Source organism: Solenopsis invicta, chromosome 7, assembly GCF_016802725.1.
Source record: "Solenopsis invicta isolate M01_SB chromosome 7, UNIL_Sinv_3.0, whole genome shotgun sequence".
Taxonomy (NCBI): domain Eukaryota; kingdom Metazoa; phylum Arthropoda; class Insecta; order Hymenoptera; family Formicidae; genus Solenopsis; species Solenopsis invicta.
The window spans coordinates 14,620,736-14,645,525 of record NC_052670.1 but is presented as its reverse complement, the minus strand read 5'-3'; the positions used below and the strand labels follow the sequence as shown (position 1 = coordinate 14,645,525).

At 29.7% G+C, this 24,790-nt stretch overlaps 1 protein-coding gene and 1 pseudogene across 1 annotated transcript; one reads left to right on the top strand and one right to left on the bottom strand.

The window, feature by feature from the left end:
- Positions 1-1,729: 1,729 nt before the first annotated feature.
- On the bottom strand, positions 1,730-19,829 carry LOC105199790. The gene is made up of 19 exons (XM_039451419.1): positions 19,551-19,829; positions 19,345-19,471; positions 18,196-18,416; positions 17,178-17,389; positions 15,877-16,172; positions 14,412-14,515; positions 14,137-14,335; positions 12,706-13,251; positions 11,528-11,719; positions 11,172-11,387; positions 8,835-10,054; positions 7,720-8,404; positions 7,253-7,473; positions 5,713-6,349; positions 4,769-4,868; positions 4,550-4,715; positions 2,531-2,735; positions 2,263-2,342; positions 1,730-2,092 (listed from the first exon to the last, which is right to left on the bottom strand). The coding sequence occupies exons 1-19, from the start codon at positions 19,569-19,571 to the stop codon at positions 1,952-1,954; spliced, it is 5,589 nt and encodes a 1,862-aa protein (XP_039307353.1). The 5' UTR covers positions 19,572-19,829; the 3' UTR covers positions 1,730-1,951.
- Positions 19,830-20,593: 764 nt separating this feature from the next.
- On the top strand, positions 20,594-23,010 carry LOC120358204 (annotated as a pseudogene).
- Positions 23,011-24,790: the final 1,780 nt, after the last annotated feature.

The following is a 24,790-nucleotide window of genomic DNA, read 5'->3' as shown; positions in this document are numbered from 1 at the left end:
TGAAGTGGAGAAAATGGTATTGGCCAATCGTCGAATCACCGTTAGAGAAGTTGCTGAGGACCTAAACATATCGATTGGCTCGTGCCATTCGATTTTTATCAATGATTTGGGCATGAGACGGGTCGCCGCGAAATTCGTACCAAACGCCCCTGCTCACACATCGTTGCTTGTGCGCGACTTTTTGGCCAAAAACAACACACTAATGATGCCGCAGCCACCGTATTCCCCAGATCTGGCTCCCTGTGACTTTTTCTTGTTCCCTAAACTGAAGAGGCCCATGAAAGGACGACGTTACGCTACGCTTGACGAGATAAAGACGGCATCGAAGGAGGAGCTGAACAAGATAAAAAAAAATGATTTTTTGAAGTGCTTCGAAGATTGGAAAAACCGTTGGCACAAGTGTATAATATCTCATGGGGATTACTTTGAAGGGGACAAAATAGATATTCATGAATAAATAAATAATTTTTGAAAAAACACAAAATTCGCGATACTTTTTGAACACACCTCGTAAATTTGCTTCTTAAAGGGAGAACCTAGTGTAAACAGCCGTTTTTTGTCGATTTAAAAAAAATATGGCAAAATTTATTGAATTTAGACAAAGTATACGATAATATTCACTATTTAAACTAATTAAAAAAATTTTGTTAGTGATAAAAAATTTCAAAATGGCTGGACAGCAGCTCCTTGAATTTGCTCCGAGATACAAATTCACAAAACTAATCTGAAACAAAAATTTCCAAAAAATTTTATTAGTTTACTAATACTTAATTATGAATAAAACCTATTAACTTATCAGCACCGAAATAAATATAAGAATGGTGAACTCTTTTAAATATCTTTCATAATTTATTTGGCAAAGTTTATCATTATATTACCCGTTGTAACTCTTCATAATTCGTCTAAAAGTCTAAATAGGTTTGATTTATATTTTGAGGACTATTTAAGAGAAAGAAAAATAAAAGAATTTGTAGACTTGTATTTATCCTATAATATTTTACGTTTATCTTCTTCTTATAACGTTAATAGTAACAAAGATAAAAAAGAAAATATTATTTCATGTGTAAAGCAATAGTTTTTTTTACTTTTATTTTTAAAATTTTATAAATTGTTCTTGACAAAAATTTTTATTCTTTTATATTTCTTTTTGTATCAATATTGTAATTTTTTATTAGACAAGTAATAGATATAAAAAGTTTTAGATTTTGATTAATATTCTGCTGAGAATTTTCATTAAAAGAAAATAAAAACTTTTGGATTTGTTTGGTTTTTGCAAAAATTTTATGTTTACTACCTATTTATATTTATATTTCCCATTATCTGTTTCATTCTTGTCGGAACAAAATTGATATGACAGGCTCAAATAGCCAGTTGATTTTATGTATTTGTCATCACGTCAAAATAACGTCTTTGATAATATTTTAATATCAAAATGATGATAAATAACGTATACTACCTGAAAAATGATTTGATGCCATAATCTGGATTTTTTAAGAATTAGAGTTTGATTTTTATATGAAACCTTTTAATTATATTAATAAGAATATCAACACAAAAAATGTGTTGATAATTCTCAAGAAAAATATTTTACAATAATTAGAATTTATCAAATTTTTATATATAACATTTATATGTAATATTTCATTTACATGCTAACTTTTATTCGTAAATAATACTTTCAACAACATATGTATGAATTAAGTATATCGTAGTAAGTAACAAAATATCATACAATTCAACAAATACATTATAATTAGAAATAATTAAGAATACAAAAGAGTAAGAATAAATAATTGTAATCACTACCGCCGTGTGTTACAATTTTAATCAGTCAAGTTAATGGTTTTTCATATTTTTTTGATTTATAATAAATACAATAATATATAAATATTCAACAATATGTATATAAATATATACAAAATTTTTATGCCAATTTTTAATAATTATTGCATTAATGTGGACCCTGTTTTACAATACGGAAGATTATATTATTATCATCTGTACCAGCCAAAATATAATGATATTTCGCATAATAGAATGGTACCATCGTTCGTAAACCGTCCACAACGTGCTGCAATTTTATTTGGAATTTCTGAAAACAATTGCAATTATATATGGTTAGTATTCTAAAATTACCTTGTCTTATATCATTGAATTTTTTAAAAACATTTTTAATTAAAAAGAAATTAAGAGAGCGATTGGTAACAGAAAATTGTTCTCACTTATGGATAAAAAATGTAAAAAATAATATAATAGCTTTACCCCTGCAAACATATATTCATAAACATAAAACCATCCACTTTGCGTCGTAACAATTAGAAACACATCGCTGTTGCCAAAATCTGCAGGATGAAATAAAATTATGTTGTTATAAATCATTAAAAAATCATAAAATTTTAATAATAACAATAATCGTAAATTGCAAATAATAATCATAAATTGCGATCAAAAACATAAATATATCATAAATTATTATATATTATATGCGTAATGTTCTAACTATGCTAATTTATCATTTCGAGAATCATACCATCGGTATAGAAACATTCAATCCCATTAATCTGATGACTATGAAAAATGCTTTGATAATTGTGAAAATTGCGAGACTTGGGATTGTATTTGTAAATGTTTATGGCGTTTGTATCAGGATTGTCCAGCAAAACAAAATGATCTTTTCCCTGCGACAGACTTTTCACGTAACGGCTCCTGGTTGCAAATGTCCTCAGCTGTTTGAACTATATAAGAAGAAATAAAGTTTTTATTATACGAAAAGTTAATTTGTATATACACAAATTATATGTACTTTATAATTTTATAATAAAATTGTCTAGTTTTATTTTATAATAATTCTATAATTGACTTTTATATTTTGTGCATATTATTTTTATGTTACATATTTTTTTATATACATGATATACATATATGTATTTATATTATATAACTATATATTTAGTATTGTTAAAATCAATGCATTATTTATGAAAACAGAGAAGTCGTTATTTTAAGGCCAGGTTCTACTTCTTTGGTCAAATAAATCGAATTTTTTACATTTTTTTTACATCTCTAAGATCTATAAATTATATCTGTAAAACAATTTTGTGGTATTTAAGATATTTAAAAAGATATGACTTGCTGAATACAATAATTGCATTGACGCGAGACGGTCGCATAAAATCGAATTATTTGACCAATTTAAATACTTGTGTTGAAAATTTTTGTTTTTCTTCATATAGAAAACAGCATAGACCTACAAGACACATTTTTAGCCAATAATAGTTGGGTACTAAGAAGTATGTAACTAATTTTACCTAATATTCAATTTAACTTTAAACGCGTTTTTCTCGCAACTATATATACATATATATTTTGATATTTCAAATAGGATATTTTATGAATCGATCAACCGATTAAATCCGGCCGAGTTGTACGATAATTAGATACTTTTTATTGGCGGATAAATCTCAGTAGAAAATAAAATATAAAAAAATAGTATTTTTTTGCACAGTATTGAATTTGAAACAAAAATGGTGGTCAATAAATGAGCTTAAAGTTTGATAAGCCTTCATTAAAAAAATTTTCAATATTTTACTTTACATTGTCGTTCATTCTCCAATAAACTTAATATTTTTTAGGAAATTTTTCTGCATTTTTGTATTATACAATTTTTACAATCAGAATCCTGTTCGAGGTTAGATCGTGTAAATAAAAATAGCTGCTCGAACCAATACGACAACGGCCGTTATTTAAAATTTTGTTGCTTACAAAAAATATTTTTATACCTTTTAAAGTGTAATAAATAACGTACAAAAAATCCCGTATTCTTATTTCTTTTTTATAGATCTAAAAAAATCTTAAAAATGACTTGATAATTTTCGACCAAAAGAAGCAGAACCTGGCCTTAATAAAGAAAGGCAATAGAACTTTTATCAAGTTCTATTATATTTTGTATTCTACTGTATAGTATAGTACTGCGAAAAATGAAATTCAAAATTAGAATAAGTAATGACAGAAATATCAAAATTTTGATTTCTTTTTCTTTGCTTTTAATACTGTCATACGTACTCTTAATATTCTTAATAGCAATTTTTTTAAAGTTATTGATGATATTTCATCATTGGTGATACAAACATAATAAAAAGAAGAAAGATGAATAATATACATTTACATAACATAATTTAACGTAACTTTATTTGTGTTTTCTATATTTTTAAAGATGATGTAATATTTTTGTCTGCTCTAGAGAAAATAAAGATCAGAGCGCAAATTGAATGTCAGGGGAGAACGACAAAAGCGTAAACAAATTGTTTAGATAGCGTAAATTGAAACAACAAAACGTAAACGTGACGTTTATTTTACAAAATACTTTTTTTCGTTTTGTTGCTCCAATTTACGCTTTCTACAAATTTTATTTATGTTTCTGTTACTTGTTCCTTACACGTACTACGCTTTGATTTTTATTTTCACCAGATATTTATATATTAAAATTTTTTTATGTTAAAAAGGTAATGTCAATTATTCTATCTTGTTTTTATCTGAGAAGTTATTGTACCTTTTCAATTGTCGGATCGAATCTGTATAATGAAGAATCCGAAGACTCGCTGAAGCAACCGATCAGAAGAAATACTTCGTGATCAATCTTGAAGATCTGGATGGACCAAGCACCATCCGTAGGAATTTCTTGTACTAATGTTGCGTTTCTCGTTGATTGCACTAATGTTGCGTTTCTCGTTATGCTACTAATGTTGCGTTTCTCGTTGATTGCACTAATGTTGCGTTTCTCGTTAAATGCACTCTATAAAGCAAGGTATATGCGCGATGCGTTGTGCGTACCTTATCATAATATATTGCCAAAACTATATACAGATTGTCTGCAAAATAAACGTTACATTAATTTCCTGAATCTCATTAACTTCCTATTATAACTACACTCACAAAAAATTGTTCGGTATTTGTGGGAATATATAATTCAGTGTTAAAATAATTATGATTAGATCAATTTTATAGCTATTACTGTTATAATGTTGAAATAAATAAAAATAACTTCTAATACAATTGTATTTATTTTAATATTGAATTTTGACTGTTCAGGACATTTTTAAAAATTTTTTGGGAGAAAGAAGAAAAATATTAAAAAAAATCACCTTATTACTGTTTGAAGATTAATTTCCTATTTTTTAGATAAATATGAACAATAATTTATTAACAATTGAAACTAAAAAGTTCGATTTTCGCTCTATTTTTTTTATCTTTTCGAACTTTAAAAAATTGTAAAAAATTAAGCTAAGCAAGATAATTCTTGATAGTCACCAAATGTTCTGATTACAGTCTAATGGAAGACTCACCGATAAATTATGCAGAGGTCAAATGAATCTTTTGTTAATAAATTATTATTTATATTTTTTTATTAAAAAAAAGGAAGTTAACCTTCAATAATAAATAAAGCATAAAAAGTAAATTTAAAATATTCATCCACTTTTCTAAAAACCCAAATGGTCCATGCGACAAAGTGGAACTAACTTAAATTATGATAATTGCATTCATTTCTTTATTAGTGTAATAACACATTATATATGTTATTATTGCTAACATTATAACATTAATGAGTATACAAATAAAGTTTCTATTATAGCTATAATTATTTTAATTTTCAATTATAGTCACAAATATACTAAATACTTTTTTCTTTGTAGTAGATTTGTTAACATGGCATACCGTCATGCTTAAAGATCTTGGCATCTTTCAAATATCCTTCTACTTTATACAAGAAATCTTCGTGATTTATTTTAAGATCTGACTTCATTAAAGAAATTGTAGTGTACTCTGAACTGGTTCCCATCGAGGTACATTCTTTGCTGCTAGAAACGGCGTTTGTCATCACGTTCACGCCGAGCATCTCATCCGGATCGTGAAAGTTCTTTACGATATTCCTGGGATCCAATTGCCACTTTCGCATAGTTCTGTTCGCGTTGCCGAACTTAACGAGATCAACCACAGATTGATACATACACGAACAATTGTCTGGTAGTCCGCAAAAATTTCCGGGCTGCTCGCTATACATGTTCAATCTGGTCGTGCTCTCGTCTAAATATATTACGTCAATCTTACTGACATTGGTCCCAGGTATCTTCAAATCCTTTTCCTCCTCTAAATAGAAAAAGACATTGCGCAAGGTTTCGGACATTTGGAAACTATAATCAAGATTTTGTTCGATTATTCTCCATTGTTCCTCCATGATCTTCGTAGTTTCATTTATCTTTTCTTGGGAATTGTTGCTGATGGAACGTAGGTTCACGCCGTTCACCAAACCAGAAGTACTTAGGTTTTGAATTCGAACGTTTGTCTTGAAAATCTGAAGGAAAAAATAATTATAGAAGAGTAATGAAAAAATTGCAAGGGATTTTCTTTCGATATATATAAATATTATTTTTTTAATATAGAAGTTTAAGGACGTATTCTAGTTTGAAAGATCATTTGAAAGATTATTTTGAGGCAAATCTTTTGCTCTGAATTGATAACATCTAGAATATTGGCGTTTTAGATACGTTATTATAACTTTTTTAATTATTATTAAGTATGTATTTATCGCAATGTTAAATAAGATGGCAATTTAAAAATGAAGAACAAAATTTTACAAATTTTTTTAAACTTTTTAAGTTGCAAAGAAACTTTTCAAGATATTAAAAATGTCATTATTACTAACATTATAACAATAATGAGTATACAAATAAAGTTTCTATTATAACTGTAATTATTTTAATTTTCAATTATAGTCACAAATATACTAAATACTTTTTTCTTTGTAGTAGATTTGTTGTCCTAATTCTAATCAAAGCCATAAGTATTACAAATATTTAATTTTAAGTCAAAAGTCAATCAGTCTCTGAAGAAAGAAGTCTAAAATAAGATTAAAAAACATAAATTTGAGAAAAAAATATTAAAAATTTTATAATAGCATCATTTAACCGCGACATGTCGCTTTCTTCAAAATGTGAAAACAAACTGTTTGAATTTCATTAAATTGTTTTATTTTTAATAGTATAAGGATTGAAAAACTGATTTAAAAAATGGATTTTTTTGTCTTATCAAACTAGAATATCCTTTTAACTCAAATATTAAAAAATAGCTTAAATATTTTACATTTTTAAATTACAATGGCTGAAATTGACATTAATCCTGTAATTTAAAATTTTCTAGTAAATTTTTGTTTTATCTAATAAAAAAATTTTAATGATTCTTTTATTATTGTACTAACGAGATCACCAAAGATTTCGACATCTTCATCGATATTTTGTACGCCGGCGTGATATTCTTTTATTACGTCAATATTATTAATTCGTGGCGCAACAACGTTTCCATCGATTATCAAATCTTCCTTGAAAGTTTTAACGCCATTTATCATTTGCATCTCGTCAATATCATTTAAGACAAAATCAGACGGATAAATCCCATTAATTTTTCCTATATTTGCATTGCCTAAAACACAGTGAAGAAAATAAAGACGTTAAGTTCTTTCTAATTAAAATCATCTTTTTCTCTTAAAAATGATAAAAAAGATTTTATTATAATAAGTACATAAAATAATAAATTCCGTAAAACTTTAATTGTTATTTTTATCGATATTTGTATTCTCTAAATTGCAAATTGAAATGTGGACAGTGTCATCAAATTATAACATTGAATGAATTTAAATAAGATAATTGTTGATTGCCAAACGTTTACCTGTTACCGTAACGACTCCGTTAAAACTCACGTCGCACCAGATGTCATGATTTCCACTGAGGGTAACACGATCCTTTACAAACTCATCAAAGTTTACATTGTCCAAATTCTCTAGGTACACGTCGCCCAGCACCTCGAGCTCTTCGAAGACGATGTTGTCCGGCATAACGTCCGTGGAACGAACCGCCGCATTAACGGATGCGTTGATGTCGGCGTCGTTCACGTAAAGTCTTTCGACCGTAACATCCGCGAGGAATGTCAACGGACCAACAATCGTGTCTTCGCAATTCTGTCTAACGACAGAATCATTGAACTCGAGGATGTTCACGTCGTTGATCCTGGCGATACCCAGATCGCCGGTTACCGTTAAACTTTGCGCGACAAAATCTTCCTCGAAAAACTTCGTTCCTTTAATCTCGATGAGTTCGTCTTTCATCGCGGCGTCCGATACTATGTGTCGAATTCGCTCGATTTCACTATAATTACCGCTGACCGCCCACGCGCGAACATCATTCGCAAAGCTCACTTCTCCTGTGATAACTTGGTCTCCATCTTTAGTCACAGAGTTATTTAACAGGTAAGAAAGAGAGGCAGGACTAGTTGATGGCAAGTCCCAGGAAATATTTCCGTGTACTTCCAAGAGATTGATATTTTTTGCGGGAATGTAGAATAAACTGTCGTATAGCTGTAACACGCAGGATGTGATAAAGTAATTATTTTTTAGGGCAAATTTTAAATAACTTGCAAAAAAATTTTCAATATATGTATAATTATATATGAAATACGTCCGTATAAATTTATATATATATATATACAGAGTGATTATTAATGACTGTTTCCATATTTTACCATAGGAGCATGATTTACCGACGGATACGTATTTCTAACATATTATTATATTAGAAATTACAAATGCGTGCTCCTATGGTAAAAAGTGAGGGCATTCATTAATAATCACCCTGTATATCAAAAATTTTAGGGGAAGAAATTAATAAGACTGAAAAGATCCAGTAATTATATCAAAGGTATTGTAGCAGAGTAATTAATGTTTAATATTAAGTACTTCTAAAAATACTTTTAAATACTGTACAGTTGCTCGGCTAAATTTTTCTTACCTCGCGTACGTCGCGTCCGTTCACTTTTGAAGTAATCACGTCGCCGTCGACGAACAGATCGGAGAACGTGACGTTGCCCGTGATGGTTAGAGGCTCGTCCACCCACATCAATTGCGATACGTTTCGTTGATTGATGAAATCCGTAGTGACGTTGTCGGAAATGATAACGTGAGCGGAGAAATGTCCTGTTATTGTTTGTTCCTTTGATTTCAAGAGAACGCTGGCGATGAAATCGTCAAAGTTCCGTCCATAAAGAGATTGCAGCGTTATATTCTGAACAATCAAGTCATCGAGGATTTTTTCCGACGGTATCACGATGTCGTTTTGCGACAGTTTCTCCAAGAAGCTCTCGGTCAATTGCCCGTCCACTTGGTCGATTATCAGATTCTTCACCGTCAAGTCACCGTCGATGATCAATTTGTTCAGATCAGAACTCATTGAATTCTCCAATTGCGCCAGAATCATTTCGAGTTCGTTTATTCTCCCTACTTGTAAGTTTTGTACGTGAAACTCTGGTACTTTTAAGATTGGCAGATGATGATCATCATCGATGCGAAGCCCGTACTCGAAGAAGACCTCGCGATGATTGAGTAAGTGAACGTTGAGATTGTCGACGAACACGCGACGTGCTCGAGCAGCTGGAAGTTCCACAGTTCCTGAGAAGTTCAGACGAGTCTCGTTCATAATGTCGTCAACGCTGACACCGTTGAAAGCCAGAGTAATGATATCGTTCGCTCGGAGAGTCTGCACATGCAATTTTTCTCGGATTGTTAATGAATTTGGTTCAATTTCGAAGAAACTGTCATTGGGACCGTTCTCGTGGAAGAACTGATCGACATGGAAATTTTCGAAGCGCAGATTAGTGAAATCGTTTGGTATTTCCTCCATCGTGGTGTATAGAAAGTCACTCTCCGCGAAACCGTTCAGATACTTCGTATCAAGTTTATCGATAGTGATGCCGGCTTCCAAAGTGATCTTTTCAGTGATCGACTGATCGGTGGATTTTGTCCAGTATCGATCAAATATGTCAGTCATCTTTACTGGGATATCTTCCAGGAAGAATTTTGCTTTGTCCTCGATCTGAATGTTTTGCACATGTAGATCACCCAATAGCGTGACATCTTGGTAGATTTGAAACTGTTCAGGTATTTCTATCATAGACTCGTTCACGTCTATCACGAGATTCTCAGTGACGCACAGTTTCGCAAGTTTTAATTTGCCTTTGATATAAAAAGTTTGAACATGTAAATTAAATATAATATGAGAAATTTTTATCAGTATTTTATTGTGGAAAATGAGAAAAATTGATTAATATGTGTGTGGTGTGTGTGTGTGTGTGTGTGTGTGTGTGTGTGTGTGTGCGCGCGCGCGCGTGCATGTTGCGTGCGTACGGTGTATTTAGTTTCGTACAGCACGTAATATTGCAATATAACAACAATATATTGCTGCAATATTGCTGTAATATTACAATATTGCTGTAATATTACTGCGATATTGTAATATTATCGCAATATTGTTGCAATATTACGTGCTGTGCGGGGTATATACAGAGTGTTTGTTCTAACCTCTTATATTTTAGAAATGGGTCACAATTATAAGAAAACCGTGAAGTACGTGTTTAATCATCTCTTGTGAAGCTACTTTTTAAAGAGGGTTAGAAGTTAAAGTAGTCCTTTGAAACGATACAATATGTTTTTTGCGGTTTTTTATAATTTTAAACTGTTTCCGAAATATAGGTGATGACTTCATAGACACCCCGTATATGTGTATGTGTTTGTATATTTATACGTGTATATACATAGATATGTACACTATATTTAAATAGTTTTGCTTACTTTAAGATAGCAAATTTTTCGCCTATCATTAATTATTTCAAATTATATGTCTTAATCATTTAAGCGGAAAATTGATATCTTATCAAAATTCTGTATTTAAATCTTTTATTTTACTAAAAAGAAAAATACTGAAAAAATTTTATAAAGGATGAACGATACAATAATGATTTTTGATCAAAATTACAAGATAACATTGAACTTTTTTACAAAAAATTTCAAATATTACAACAAAATTATTTTTTTGTACGTTAAATCTCAAATATTATATTTCGAAAGCCTTACGGATTACTGAAAATTGATACAGCTTTCAGCATCCAAAAATCTATAGAAAAACTTTGTTCAATTGAATATAATTAAGAAATGTATTTTTTATCAACTGTTGTTATTTTATTAAATTAAATAATTTATTTTTCATTATTATATTTATAACTCGTTAATTGTCAAAATCATAATAATTGCTGTAATTGTTACAATTGACAGGTGAAACTGGTTAACAAATTACCTTTAATAACGTTCTCGCGAGACTTTCGCGCAGCTTCCTCAATTGGTATCCCATTAATCGTTTCTGCAGACAGATTTTCAATGTATAACTTTTTCGCATAGAAATCGTCGAAGCTCTGATTGGTTGTCGTTGTCATGAGTTTATCAGCGGAAACACCATTCACCATTTGTGCCGTAAGATTTAGAATCTTCAGCATGTTCGTATAGGTGATTGTACCTGCGATAAAATACCGTAAAATTGCAACCAGCTGTTGTTATAAAACCTATGACCTATGACAAACGCTTCCACAGCACATTCGAGTTTTGTACAGTTAAGACAATTAAGAACAGCGAAAATTGTTAACTGTTATATTCAACCTTTGATTTTTTGATTATGGTTAATGATGAATAGATCGTCGATCAATCGATCAATGTTTGTCCCGTTCAAGCTTGTGATCTTCAACTTCGACACAGTTAAGTCGGAATGCAGTATAACGGTGTCGTTTGTATACTCGATGGAGTTGTTTGGAATGGCAGACGCGATTTCTTCGTCATTTCGTAACATCCAATCTGTGCATAGTAAAAAACACAATATAAACAAAGTGCCTTAACGGTCGTCATAGTTGGATCTTAATGCTGATATTAGGTGCATTCAGAAGCGCAACTCACTGAACAGCTAACAATAAGTAGCGCTTGAAGATGATTGGTTGAATCCAAAGGTAAAAACTAATCATCTTCAAATGCTCATTGAGCGGTTGCGCTTCTGAATACACTTGTTTATTGTATTATATATTTTTTTGAGTTCACTAAACTGCATGCCAAATGGATTTTCGGTCATAATAGTTTTAAATCAGTTAAGTTTTAAATTGAACAAGAATGAGTAATATCAAGTTTAGATTAAATAAAGAATCATTTTAATAATAAATGTTAACTCGTATCTGAATGTGAAAACCCTTTATGTTAATAAAAACAGTCCTGATTAAAGCTTTTTTGTAGAATTTTTAACGTATCTGAGTATGAATTTAACATAATTAGATTATGTTACTTAAATATTTAAATATTGGTATTCAATTTAACACAATTTTTTAGAGTTAAAATAATTTATAGATGAATAATTAAATAGCATAAAATTATATAAAAATGTTACATTTTCTGTGTCAATTTTGTACATGATATCTGTGTTGCTTTTTAAAACATTCATCTTCTATTAAATTAAAAGTTTCAGTGAATTGTTTGGGGCATACAATTTAATATAAATTTAATATAAATTGTCCAATTATGTAGATGCACATTGAAAAAAAAATTTATTTGAATACTTGCGATAATATAATTTATTAAATGTAAATAAATATTTATTTAGTAAAAAAGTGATAGTTAAATTACATTCGTAATCCCTCTATTAAACAAATATTTATTTATATCTAATAAATTATATCATTGCAAGTATTCCAACAAATGTTTATTAAAATTTAGTAATTTTTTCTCTCAGTAAACAAATCGATATGTATAAAAATTATATTGTATCGCAGAAATTGTCCAATTCTCGTTAAACTTACATTCAGGCGGTATTCCGCAAAGATCCTCAACTTCGAGATCGTGTACAATGATATTTTTTGCACGTAACGGTTGTGTAAAATGTTGTTCACCGTCCGGCAGGATTATCTTCTCTGAATGCACGTCCATGTCGTTTATGAAATCCACGCGCATTTGATCAATCACCAACTCTTCTAGATATACATCATGAGCTATAATTTTTTCCTTGAACGCTTCCAACATATCCGCAGTCGCCTCTTGCTGCCACTTCGCACGGCTTGCCTGAATGACGTCGTGGACATTGCGATCAAGCTCATCCAGAGCTTTCACAATCTGATAAGGTGGCAGGATGACTTCTTCAGTCGCAACCTCTATGCTGTCCACCACGCCGGACTGTAAAATCACACTGTCGAAATTCACTGGTTCTGAAATTGTCAAATTCTCCGAAGATGGTAAGAGAAACTTCCAGGAAGCTTCAGCTTCTTTTATGGCCGGCATTCTCGCTTGTAATGTTTTAATCAAGTCCGACAAGCATTTCCTTGTTGCATCGGTATCTTCTACTTTGTTATCTGCAATAGAAATTTTACTCTTGGACTTTTTGAATCGTCAAGCTTGATACGTTCATAATAATATGAAAAAAGACGTTTTGTTTAATATGTACACATGCTTGTTTGATAAATCTCTTACAAATCGTTATATCTTATCGTTTTCAGCTCTCAAGAATGGTTAGTTTGAATAGTGAAAACGTGCATTTGGCTCAATGAGTTTAAGCAGTTTATTTTTTTTTTATTTGATAATGTACCTTAAAATATTTTTTATGTACTATCTAAACCTAAACAGTGGAATTTTACTGATTTACAGTGCTATACTTATAACTGTGTCATCAATGATTATTCATTATTTATTAGTAATTTTGATTAGAAGGGGATATTCTCACTGACCAAATCAGTATACTGTCACTGTAAAACAGTGCATATATCACTGAATGAAATAGTTATAAGTTTATCACTGAAAACAGACTATTCACTGTCTTTCAACGAATAATACACTAATTCCAATTTAGAGAGTAGATGGCTCATTTTTCTTATTTGTAAAAAGATTTGTTTAGAATCTCACTTTTTAATTTATACTACCTTTACAATCTATTTCTTTCATTATATAAAAATTAAAAATGCACTAATAATTGTGTGCATTTTTATTTCTTCCATTATAGATTTTATCTTTCTTATCATTTTATGATTTTGTTTTGATTTTGATTAAAACAAATAATGCATCGTAATCAGCAGGGTATATGCCATTTTATATATGTTTTTCTATATATTTCATAGAAAATTCATTACTTTTAATAAAATGTAATAAAAAGATGTAAAAATAATATAATTATATAAGATAATGATATACAGGCTTCTTTTTATAATAGTTATTTTTTTATAAATAAAAAAGTAATTATTTACCTACTGGTACCGAAGTTATCTCGGCCTGCCATTGTTCCATCCAGTATAGATTATTTTCTACAAGGATCAATGTTACATTCATCGTATATTCGTTTATCGTGACCATCATATCGATTATCTTCTGGTTATATTTAAAGCGTTTAACATTTTCGCTCTTCCAAACAGACGTACTGTGAAATTTGTACAACTGGATGATATTCTGTAAATTATTTGTCACATAATTATTGTATGCTTCAATTTTATTTTATTTTAATATCGAGAGATTTTACACTCACATCGTGCGCGACAACAATGAAAGTATTGCCGTCCATGTGAAAAGTATTTATCAAGCTATGTGATTCGATGTCAGAAAGATTGAACCAATCCAGCAATTCTCCTCCTAGAAACAGTCACAGTAAAAAAATATTTTGTTTTATTAAATATAAGCAAAAAAATAAAAAAATATTTTGTATTTAAAACCGGTCTTTGTTTCTTGTATTGAACCTTTAAAAAACCGAGTGTTAATTTAATATGATTTAATGTGATTATGTTATTTGAATATTTTGTGATAAATTAATATTCAATATATTTCTTAATATTAAAATAATACAATTTATGGATAAGTGAACAAATAACATAAAAATAACAGTACTGCGGAAATATATAGTTAAAATAAAAAATAATAATAGTAATATTTATTTGAAAAATGTAGTTATAAAAATTATTATTTAAAATAAGTATTAAATTATGTGGTATATACCTACATATAAAAAAATAAACAATATTTTATATTTATGTTTATTTAAAATAAAGTATTTATTTTACATTTTGATATGCTATTAATAAATAAGTTAATTCTATTTTCTGTTTATTACTATTTGTAGAGTAATTAAAAATAATAGAAGAAAAATGAAACACGTATTTTTTTATCACAATAAAATATGTTTAATATGTTTGAAATTAGCCGTAAAAAATCGGCTAAATTTTTGTTTTACGACACATTATTTATTAATTTTTATTTCTCAAAAATACAGAATAGAAAATAATAAAACACAATAAAGACAGAATATATTTTATGAATATAGAGGTGTAATTTATTTTTCTTATCAAGCAAGTAAGAAATTAGTGACAAGTAAATTGATTTTAAAATATATTTTTATAGAAATTGAGTTACATCTATATATCCTTGAGATACGTGCTGTTTTTTTATTTTAGTACTTCCTGTTTTAAGAAGAATAAACAATAGAAAATAGAGAAAATTTATTTATCTCTAATGTATCGAAATGTAAGATAAATATTTTACAATATTTTAAGTAAATGTATATGTAATTGTTTAATTCTATTTGTTCTTTTATATTTACTATTCAAAACAGTTATTTCAAATAGTATTTTTTATAAATGCATTTGTCAAATATATATTTTTTATTAAATCTACTTCAATTTTTCTCCTCTCTAAAAAAATAATATAGTTAAAAAATTCTAAGATACATACATGAATAAAACATACATGTTAATTTGACATATTATAAATGTTAATTTTAGTAGAAATATGTTTCCTTATTTTACTTACAAATTGCGTCGAAGCATTATATGTCTTAATTTTACATAATATATTTGTTATTTTCTATTTATTTTGTGTCAAATTAATAGAAAAACTCAGAAAGACTGTTTGGGACTCATAAAATGTGTCAAATTTAATGGAAAATTTTTTACATTTCAGACAATATTTTACTTTAAAAGAAAAAATTAAAAGGAACAAACCGTCCCAGCAGAATACATCGCTCAGCCCCAAGGCATTTATCATCAGAACGAAGTTGAAGTCACCATGGACGTAATGATGTACCGAAGTCGGTCGTGCAGTGGACAGAAACTGTATCCTCACGATGTTGCTGTCTTTGAATTCGTAAACCTCGGAATTGATCCATGGATTTTCTGCAATGCTCTGGGCGAACACAATGATCGTCGATAGTCGGTACTCGAACGCGGTGATCGAGATCGCGCCGATTGTCATCACCTCGTTGACGACGTCCATATATGTACCGCTCCATCGGTAGATTCTGCACGAAAAAAATGATTTTGCTGTTAGTAATAGTAATAGTAATAATGAGGGGGAGCGGATGGAACCCGCTAATATCGTTTCTCAAAGAATAAAATCATCACAAATTATGAAGTGATAGCACCTATAATATTTACTGCAACATAGGTATTATGAACAAAGTTGTAATAAAACCAATAATAAGTTATACGAACTAAGAAAATACAGTAAAATATATGCATAACGTTAACCATTTGTAATAAAATAGCAAACAGATAAACTATAGAAAAATAGTAATTCAAATATAGGTGACAGAAAAATTGAACCAACTGAGATTCGAACTCGGGGAATTCCTTGTTTTCATTCTTAGCATTTAAAACCTTGTAGCACCACTCCATTACCATCACAGTCATTTCGGTCGTATACATAATCGACCATACGTAAACTGGAAGCGTGCACATTGAAGAATTTTTTATGTTCAAGTAAATATATTTATTTTAACATCATTTCCTTAATTAAAAAAATATTTTCTAAATTTAAAAATAAAACATTTTGTTCTATTATTTATTTGAATCAAGAAAATGGTTTGAACATAAGAATCTTTTTTTTAATGTAATTGTAATGTAACTCTCTACGCCACGATCACCGTATGGTTTTGCTAAAGTATATAAAAATTTCGTTAAATTGATCTGAAAATTGTTTTGTTAGCCTATCAAAATTATGTTGGACGCTCAACCTGGTTGCTAGAAAACTTCTTGCAGCATTGTTCACTATGCTTAAGCGATTCTCATAATTATTTTGGTAGTTTATCAAAATTATTTTCAAATCTATCTGCATCCAGCTAAATTTTTTAATACTTCAAACTTTAACAAATACAATTTGTTAAAACCGCGAGAAAAAAAAAGAAACATTTATCTCAGTGCATTTGTTTTTGCTGTATATTTTGTGTACAAAACACGACCAGAGAACTTTATTTAAAATTAATCTGTCTTGCTTTCTTTTTTAAGAATAAACTTGCAACACTCACACGGATGGTACGGGAAATTTGTCAGCGTTATTAGCGATGATGAGATAGAGTCGATCTGCCTGTGTGAAAAATCTAGCATCTACGGGGGTAGATCCTCCGTGTCCAATAGTGTGGCGAAACCGCAACTGTTGATTTGGTTTCACCGTGTGAAGACTGCACAGACTAGGCTCGTAACACACTAGCAAATAGGTAGTGCCCTTCCACACGATACTCTGCGATATCATAATCGGAGCAACTCGTTTATATTGTCATTGTGATACAACAGTGAATTGTAAATAAAGTTAAACTTATTAAAAATATAATAAGAGCATAATATACAGAATGTATTCGATCACCTGCAATCGGGACACATTATCAAATTAAACGTTTTATCCCGAATTGATCAACCCTAATTCTGCGTCATTTCTGCCAGACCAAAATTCGTGCAGAATATTAAACTATCATAGGTACTTGAAATCCATTAATTTAAAAAAATGATTAATTAATTAACTACGCTGTGGATCAACAAACTATTACAATTGATAGCTTTGGAATAAAGCGTTTAATCTAATAGTGTATCCTGATTACGGGTGATCGGATACACCCTGTATAAAGATAGGGTCATTGCACCAGTTAATGAATAAATAAAAACAGTACAATATCTTTTTGAATAAAAAGTGTTTTCATCAATTTAATCATCTTTTAATCAAATCTGTATTAACAGTAGATCTAAAAAGTATTAATTTATCTAAAAGCATTAATTCTGAAAATATTAATTTGTAATTTCTTATTTTAAAGCCTTATTACTTTAATATTTTTAACAGTTATTTACTGGTGATTATTCAACGATCCTATTTATAAAAGATATTTATATTGTATTACAGTTTACAAAATAATAATAATAATAATAATAAAAATATATGTAAAGCGTTTTAAAAAACTTAACATAAAAAAATATAAATTATTTTATCGAATATTTTTTACAGGTGGTTTTTGAAGTTTAAGATTGATATTGATATCGTTAGAAAGATGCTTATACCTTAACAAATTTAACGACAAACTCCTTTCTGATCTGATAAACCTCGCGTAACGTAACATAAGTCTCATTCCAGGGAGTCATATTGAGAGAGGCTGCTATTACACGATTGCTATCGAGTATGAATATTCCATCCAACATATCTATTATAAACGGTTGATGGTCGCTCGTTATTGGTAAGCGCCATTCTCTGTTCCAATGTACTCGATATGATTTTTCTTGCACTGTAAACAAAATGTTTGCTACCTTATCTCTAAAAAAACACATTTCTTTTATTTCTTTTAGATCTTCCGATCTAGAATGTGGTATTGTGTATTTACAGACATTCTCCAATTTTTTCACATAATACAGGAATTAAATTTTGATTAAATTTTGAAAATAAATTTATAATTAATATATAGACATTTTTCAATTTTTGTCAAATTTTTTTGATTGTACTTTTCTACTAATAACTATATAAAATAGCATTGAGGCTTATGGAAAAACTTGTAAATAATTTAATTGCAAACAAAATGTAAACATTTTGAAAAATTATGTTTATAATAAGAATTTAGTTAGAATTTAAAGAATTATATAATATCAAAAAAATTGTACTGTAATATTTTTATATAAGAGTATGCAATTTTCATAAATTAAACAATTCTTTTTTTAAATGTGATGTTCTAGAAAATTGTGGCAACAATTTTTTTTACATTTAAATTGAATTATGAATTACAGTTCTATTTAAATTTTTTCCGCATTAATCTTTATTAATGTCATAAAAAAAATATTTTAAAATAACAAATTATCAATTTTATTAGTTATGTTTTGTTAATTTTTATTTAAAAAATGGCAAATCTAGGAGTTGTGGTAATTAAAAGATATACATGAAAGAAAAGTGACTCTTTTTCACTTTTTTAAGCAAGAGGGCATTTCCCATACAGCATAACAGAAACATTGCAAATATAGTTACAATGTTTCAGCAATATTGCAGCAATGTTTTTGCAATTCTGTATGTATATATGTAACATATACATGTTGTGCTGTATGGATCTTAATCGGTTTATAAAAAATACAGTAACTATCGAATTCTTAACACAATCAGTTCGAAGAAATATCTTCTTGGAAAAAAAGAAGATATACATTCGTCATTAAAACTGTTCGTAGACTTACCCGGCGATGTCTCTTGAATGTGAATTTTGATCAATTCTATTTTGGACTGCCGTAGTTTCTCGTTTAGATATTCGTTCACGTCTGTCGCATGCACGGAAAGTAACTGCAAAGAGCTATAACTCACCAGCTGCAATGTAACAGAAATCGAAGGAACATTTTAACGGATATTTTTTCACATTTACACCGAGACAGATAACAGTACTCACAAATAGAAAGAGGAGTTTCATGGTTTAATTTTGATTACAGATGCCACCGTTGTACCAAATCCGTTCACGGCGAATGCCGTGCAAACAGTGAGAAATTTTCGGAAACAGTCAATGTGATATTCGAGTGACCTTAATCGCGCGTACGAGAAGCTAGGTATGAATACAGTAAATGTAAACAGATACATACGTGGATCAGTGTTATGATGTATGGGATATAAATATGAATGTATTCTCATTTTAAATCTAATAATACAAACAAACCAAGAGATAACGTATGCTTTATGCTTATATTTTATACATATTTTATAAAATTTTTATAACATTTATGATATCCGGAGGTGCCAGGTTCGAACCCTGGGTAGGGTGTTATTTTTCGCAATAAATTTCTTACAGTTTTTTCATGGGGAAATGGGTATATAGATGCAAATCAGCATCAATTATTATATTAAATTAATTAATTTAATATAAATAGTAAAATTACTAATTTTTATTCGACATGCTGTGTTATGACCGGAAAAATTTCGGCGCACATTCTGGTTGAATTCGAAGAAGTATATAAAATCACACGAATAAATATAGGCACTAAGATCTAGCTGCGACCAAAGAAGACTTTCTTATTATCATTGTGTTGTTACACTATCGGTCCAAAACATATTTGTAATTTATGATATCTCCGTTTAATTTAAGATCACAAAAACATTTTATATATTGCACAATGTTGTTCTTCTTTTTTTGTACAACGGATTTTCTTCAAAGATATTAAATTTATTATAAATTGGGCAATAAAGAATTTTTTCTCATTTTTTAAACATTGTTTCCTGTAAAATAAAAATACAAATTAATTTAGTGCTGTATCGGTGGGTAGCGGCAAATATTTGTGTCAACTTCTACATATGATGAAGACGAATAATTTCACGGCAACAAAATAATTTTGTATCAAATATGTAGTAAAAGTAATAGCACAATAACGACGATTGTATATGAAATTATTTAATATAACTTGCCATGTTTGTTATTGCAAAAAAATGCAAGATATCGTTATCAATTAATTTCCTACAGTCAGACAAGATATAATTACAAATTTATCAATTGATAATACTATATACTAATTTCTAAACTCTTCAAACGTTCCTCACTTGGTATAAAAGCCATTTGAGTAAGTAATCAAAGTCAAGCAACGGCAATGCTTCGCTCGTGTATTCTCATCATCGCGGCATGGATCATTCTGGCCAGCGATCCAAGAAAATGATAAGAATTGGTATAAGAACAGTCTGCTGTAGCAGATCTATTCAAAAAGCTTCAAGAAAAGTGATTGAGATGGCATTGGCGATTTGAAAGATGCGAGCAAGTTGGAATCAATCCATCAAAGACATTGGCGCCGACGCTCTATGGATGTCGCCGATCTTTACTAGTCCGCAGGCTGATGGACTACGACATCTCTAATTTTAACGATATTAATAAAGAATACGGCACCCTAAGTGACTTTGATGAACTCATGGAAAAAGCAAAAAATCTCAGGTTGAAAGTAATCCTTGATATCGTGTCGAATCATAGCTCTGACGAGCATGAATGGTTCAAAATAAGCATCAAACGAATCAAGCCTTATGACGAGTACTAAGTCTGTCGTAATGCGAAAGTATTGTAGTAGAAGAGGACGGCACCGATACCGCTAAACAACTGATGAACGTTTTTGGAGATTCCGCTTGGAAATGTAACGAAGAGCGAGGGCAGTTTTATCTGAGTCAGACTTCTATTAGACATCTAGACATCTATTATAAACAGACTTCAATTATCGTAGCATTGCGCTACAAGAAGAAATAAAGAATGTACTGACTTTCTGACTAGATCGAGGCGTGAAGGGTTTCCGCATTGGCGCTATCAACTATATGTACGAGAATCCCCGATTCTTGGACGAGCTGTCAAGTAGTACACCTGATTTACCAACGGATGACTACGGTATCCTGGACCACATTTACACGACAAATCTTCTCGAGACTTATGAAATTCTCAAGATTTGGAGGGATTTGATGGATAAACATCCGAGGACTGTTAATACAGAAGATGATCCTGACTGAAGCCTATACGAACTTCATTCTTACCATATTGTACTACAATTCCGACTTGACGGTGCCGTTCAACTTCATGTTTATGGTGGATCTAAACAAAAAATCCAGTGCAGTCGATTTCGAGCGCTATATCGATCGTTGGATGAACAATATACCTGATGGTATAGAATATGTTCCAAATTGGGTTGCAATCAGCATTATGCAGCTACCTTAGAGATGGGCTACAGTCATTAAATAAAACGGAACATATTTTCTTCAATAAAGTTATTGTGAGAATAAAATATTACGTTCTGAACTTACGTAGAAAATTTGAAACAGACTTTCTGAACCACCTAATATTTATAAAATGTATATTTTTTGTTTAACGAATTAAATTTTATTTAAGTGGGAATAAGAATAATTTTTTGATTGCTTTCTAATATAATATATAAGATACACTCAACAAGATACACTTATTCTACAGTCCAAAAAATAAGTAAATTTCAAGAAAGTATAATTTTACCAAAAGTAATCGTAGTAAAATTTTTCAAAAAATATTTTAAAACTTAAAATCTTTACTTTTCGGTAATTCAGAAAATAATTAAAAAGTATTTTAAAAATCAGTACTTCAGAAACGTTAAAAAGAGAATATTTCTCAAGTATTGCTTCTTGAAGACCAATCATTTATTTTCATTTTTAATCTTAATTTTGGGAACCTTCATGGAACCATTTCTTTAGAATGTGAGTAAAAAATCATAATGGTGATTTTTATTTTATTTTAAGTTGTGTGATTTCTGTATGAGAAGTAAAACTTTGCCGCATCCATTTGATGGAGCATAAATAAGGCAAAAGATATTATTTTTCACAATTTTTAAAACATTACGGTAACATTGTTGAAATAATATAATAAAAAATTTTAAAAAATAGTCCGACAGATCATAGAGAATTGCATTTCACAAGAGAAAACTTGTTCCATTAAAAAAGATTGAAAATTGTTGAAAATTATCATGCTAAAATTTTTTTAAAGTATCTTTTTGAGAAAAATGTGTTAAAAGTTTGATAAAGAAAATTCATGTAAATAATTGCTTTTTAGAGCAACTTTCCACTTTTTCCATATTCTAGACACTGTAAAAAATAATTTAAGATTTAAAAAAGTTTATTTTTTTGAAAGTTGTGAAGATATGTAACTTTCTAATCATTCCTGTTTTGTTTAATACCTTTTTACTATTTTTCCAAGAGTTATATGATTTCATGTACATCCATAAAATGGATAATTTGAATGTATATTTATTTTTAATTTAATAAATGTAATTGCAAATTGTAGGATAGCTTTTGTATTAATTTTTTCTACATTTAAACTTTTTACGTTTATGAATGAAGTATTATCACGTTTTAAATTTTACTAATAGAAAGAAAAAAAGTTTAGGAACGTGAAAAATCTCAATTTGAGAAAAATCTCAATTTGAGAAAAATCTCATTTTTCATGTAAGTATTCAAAATGATTTATACAAAATTTTATTGTGATTGTCTGTTTAGTTATATTGTATATAAATAAATTTTGGTTATTTTACAGAATGGATTTCTACATCGCAATAGAACTTTACATAAATTATCTTGTATATTTAAAGTACAACACTTAAATAAAAAATTCAGATTTTGTCATTATGTCTTATTTCATTATTTATTATTAATTATATTTTCATAAAACACATATCTACTTTTTATTAAAATAATTTTTTATCTAGATAGAAAATCGCCGAAAAAAATTTCTCTATTACTTTAAGAGGATGCTATACTGACGGGAATTACCGACCATTACAGTGTTCATTAATTTTCGAATTGGCTTTACAGATCACAAAATCCTTTTGCAAAATAAAAGTACGCACCAAAACAAAGTCTGCTCTGGTAAATTTTATGAGAAAATCGATCAAAAAGTTAAAAATTCATTTATTTTCGACTCGTGGATCTGTCAACCAAGGTTAATTTTTGTTATTTACTAACGTTCTGTAGCTCGTATGTATAAAATGAGACCAGGGCGGACTTCAGAAAACTCTAACAAACAGCACTGACTGTGTATCGTTTCAGTCAACAACCTAACAAAAAAGTTTAATAGGTGAACAGCTGTATGTGTCCAACTTTTGCTTAGCGCACGTAAACGATGGCAAGAAGAGCAGTGGCTGTAGTTGATAGGTCTTTTCGCAGATGGCGAAATAATCGAAAAACAAAGACAGATCTATGCGTTGGACAAAGAGCGATAGCCTGGTCTCCCTCGAAAAATAATCTGCAATGCCGACGTCGAGGAAGTTCTTCGGTCACTATAGCATCCTCTTAAGGCTCCTGACTCCTCAGCCGAGAACTCCGCGTTGACGGTAGCGACATTTCGTCGCGGACAAAATTAGAACTAATACACGTGAAACGTGACAGATTGACGATGAAATGTTATCGTGCATGTCATTTTGTTATTATGTGTTTCATTGTAAAAACATGACTTGTCTCGTATTTACCAAATTCGTAAAAATGGACCGCGAGTAAAGTTTCTTTGAATTTTATACATAAAAGTACATTTTTCACTCCTTTTAATAGCTATCCGTGTGTTTTCCTGTCTGAATAGACGTCACTTTACGTGCTTTTTACGACTATTTATTGACTGCTAGGCGAAAAAAGGATAGTCGTGACCGATATTTAGAAGTGTTTTAAAGCCATCTGATTAGTCTGTTTTATCCAAATTGGCATTATTTAGAAATGGCACGTCGGACAAAATTATGTGCCCATGTGTTTTCCTGTTTCAATTGCTTCACTTTACATGCTTTTTACAACTATTTACTGATTGTTAGGCGGAAAAAGGATAGTCGTGACCGATATTTAGAAGTGTTTTAAAGTCATCTGCTTAGTTTGTTTTATCCAAATTGGCTTTATTTACAAATGGCATGTCGGACAAAATTACGTGTCATTTCACGCAATTTCTCGCTTCTGACGTCACGACTTCAATATGGCCGCGGCGAGTACTCAGGAGCCTTAAACGCAATATAAAACAATCTGTAATTTTTTCATAATTTTCTTAAAAATTTGAAAAATACATCCTTAACATCCTATATATCCTTAAAAAATGTAATCTGAAAACAAAATGGAGTAAGCCCTAGTATTTCCTCTATCTCCTCAATTTCAAATCATAATTAAAAAACGATTCAAATGTCC

Coding starts and splice junctions, on each gene's coding strand:
- LOC105199790 (XM_039451419.1), bottom strand. CDS start 19,571: ATGAAACTCCTCTTTCTATTT. Junction 14,336..14,411: donor TCATTGTTGTCGCGCACGAT/GTGAGTGTAAAA, acceptor AATAATTTACAG/AATATCATCCAGTTGTACAA. Junction 7,474..7,719: donor CGGAGTCGTTACGGTAACAG/GTAAACGTTTGG, acceptor ACTGTGTTTTAG/GCAATGCAAATATAGGAAAA.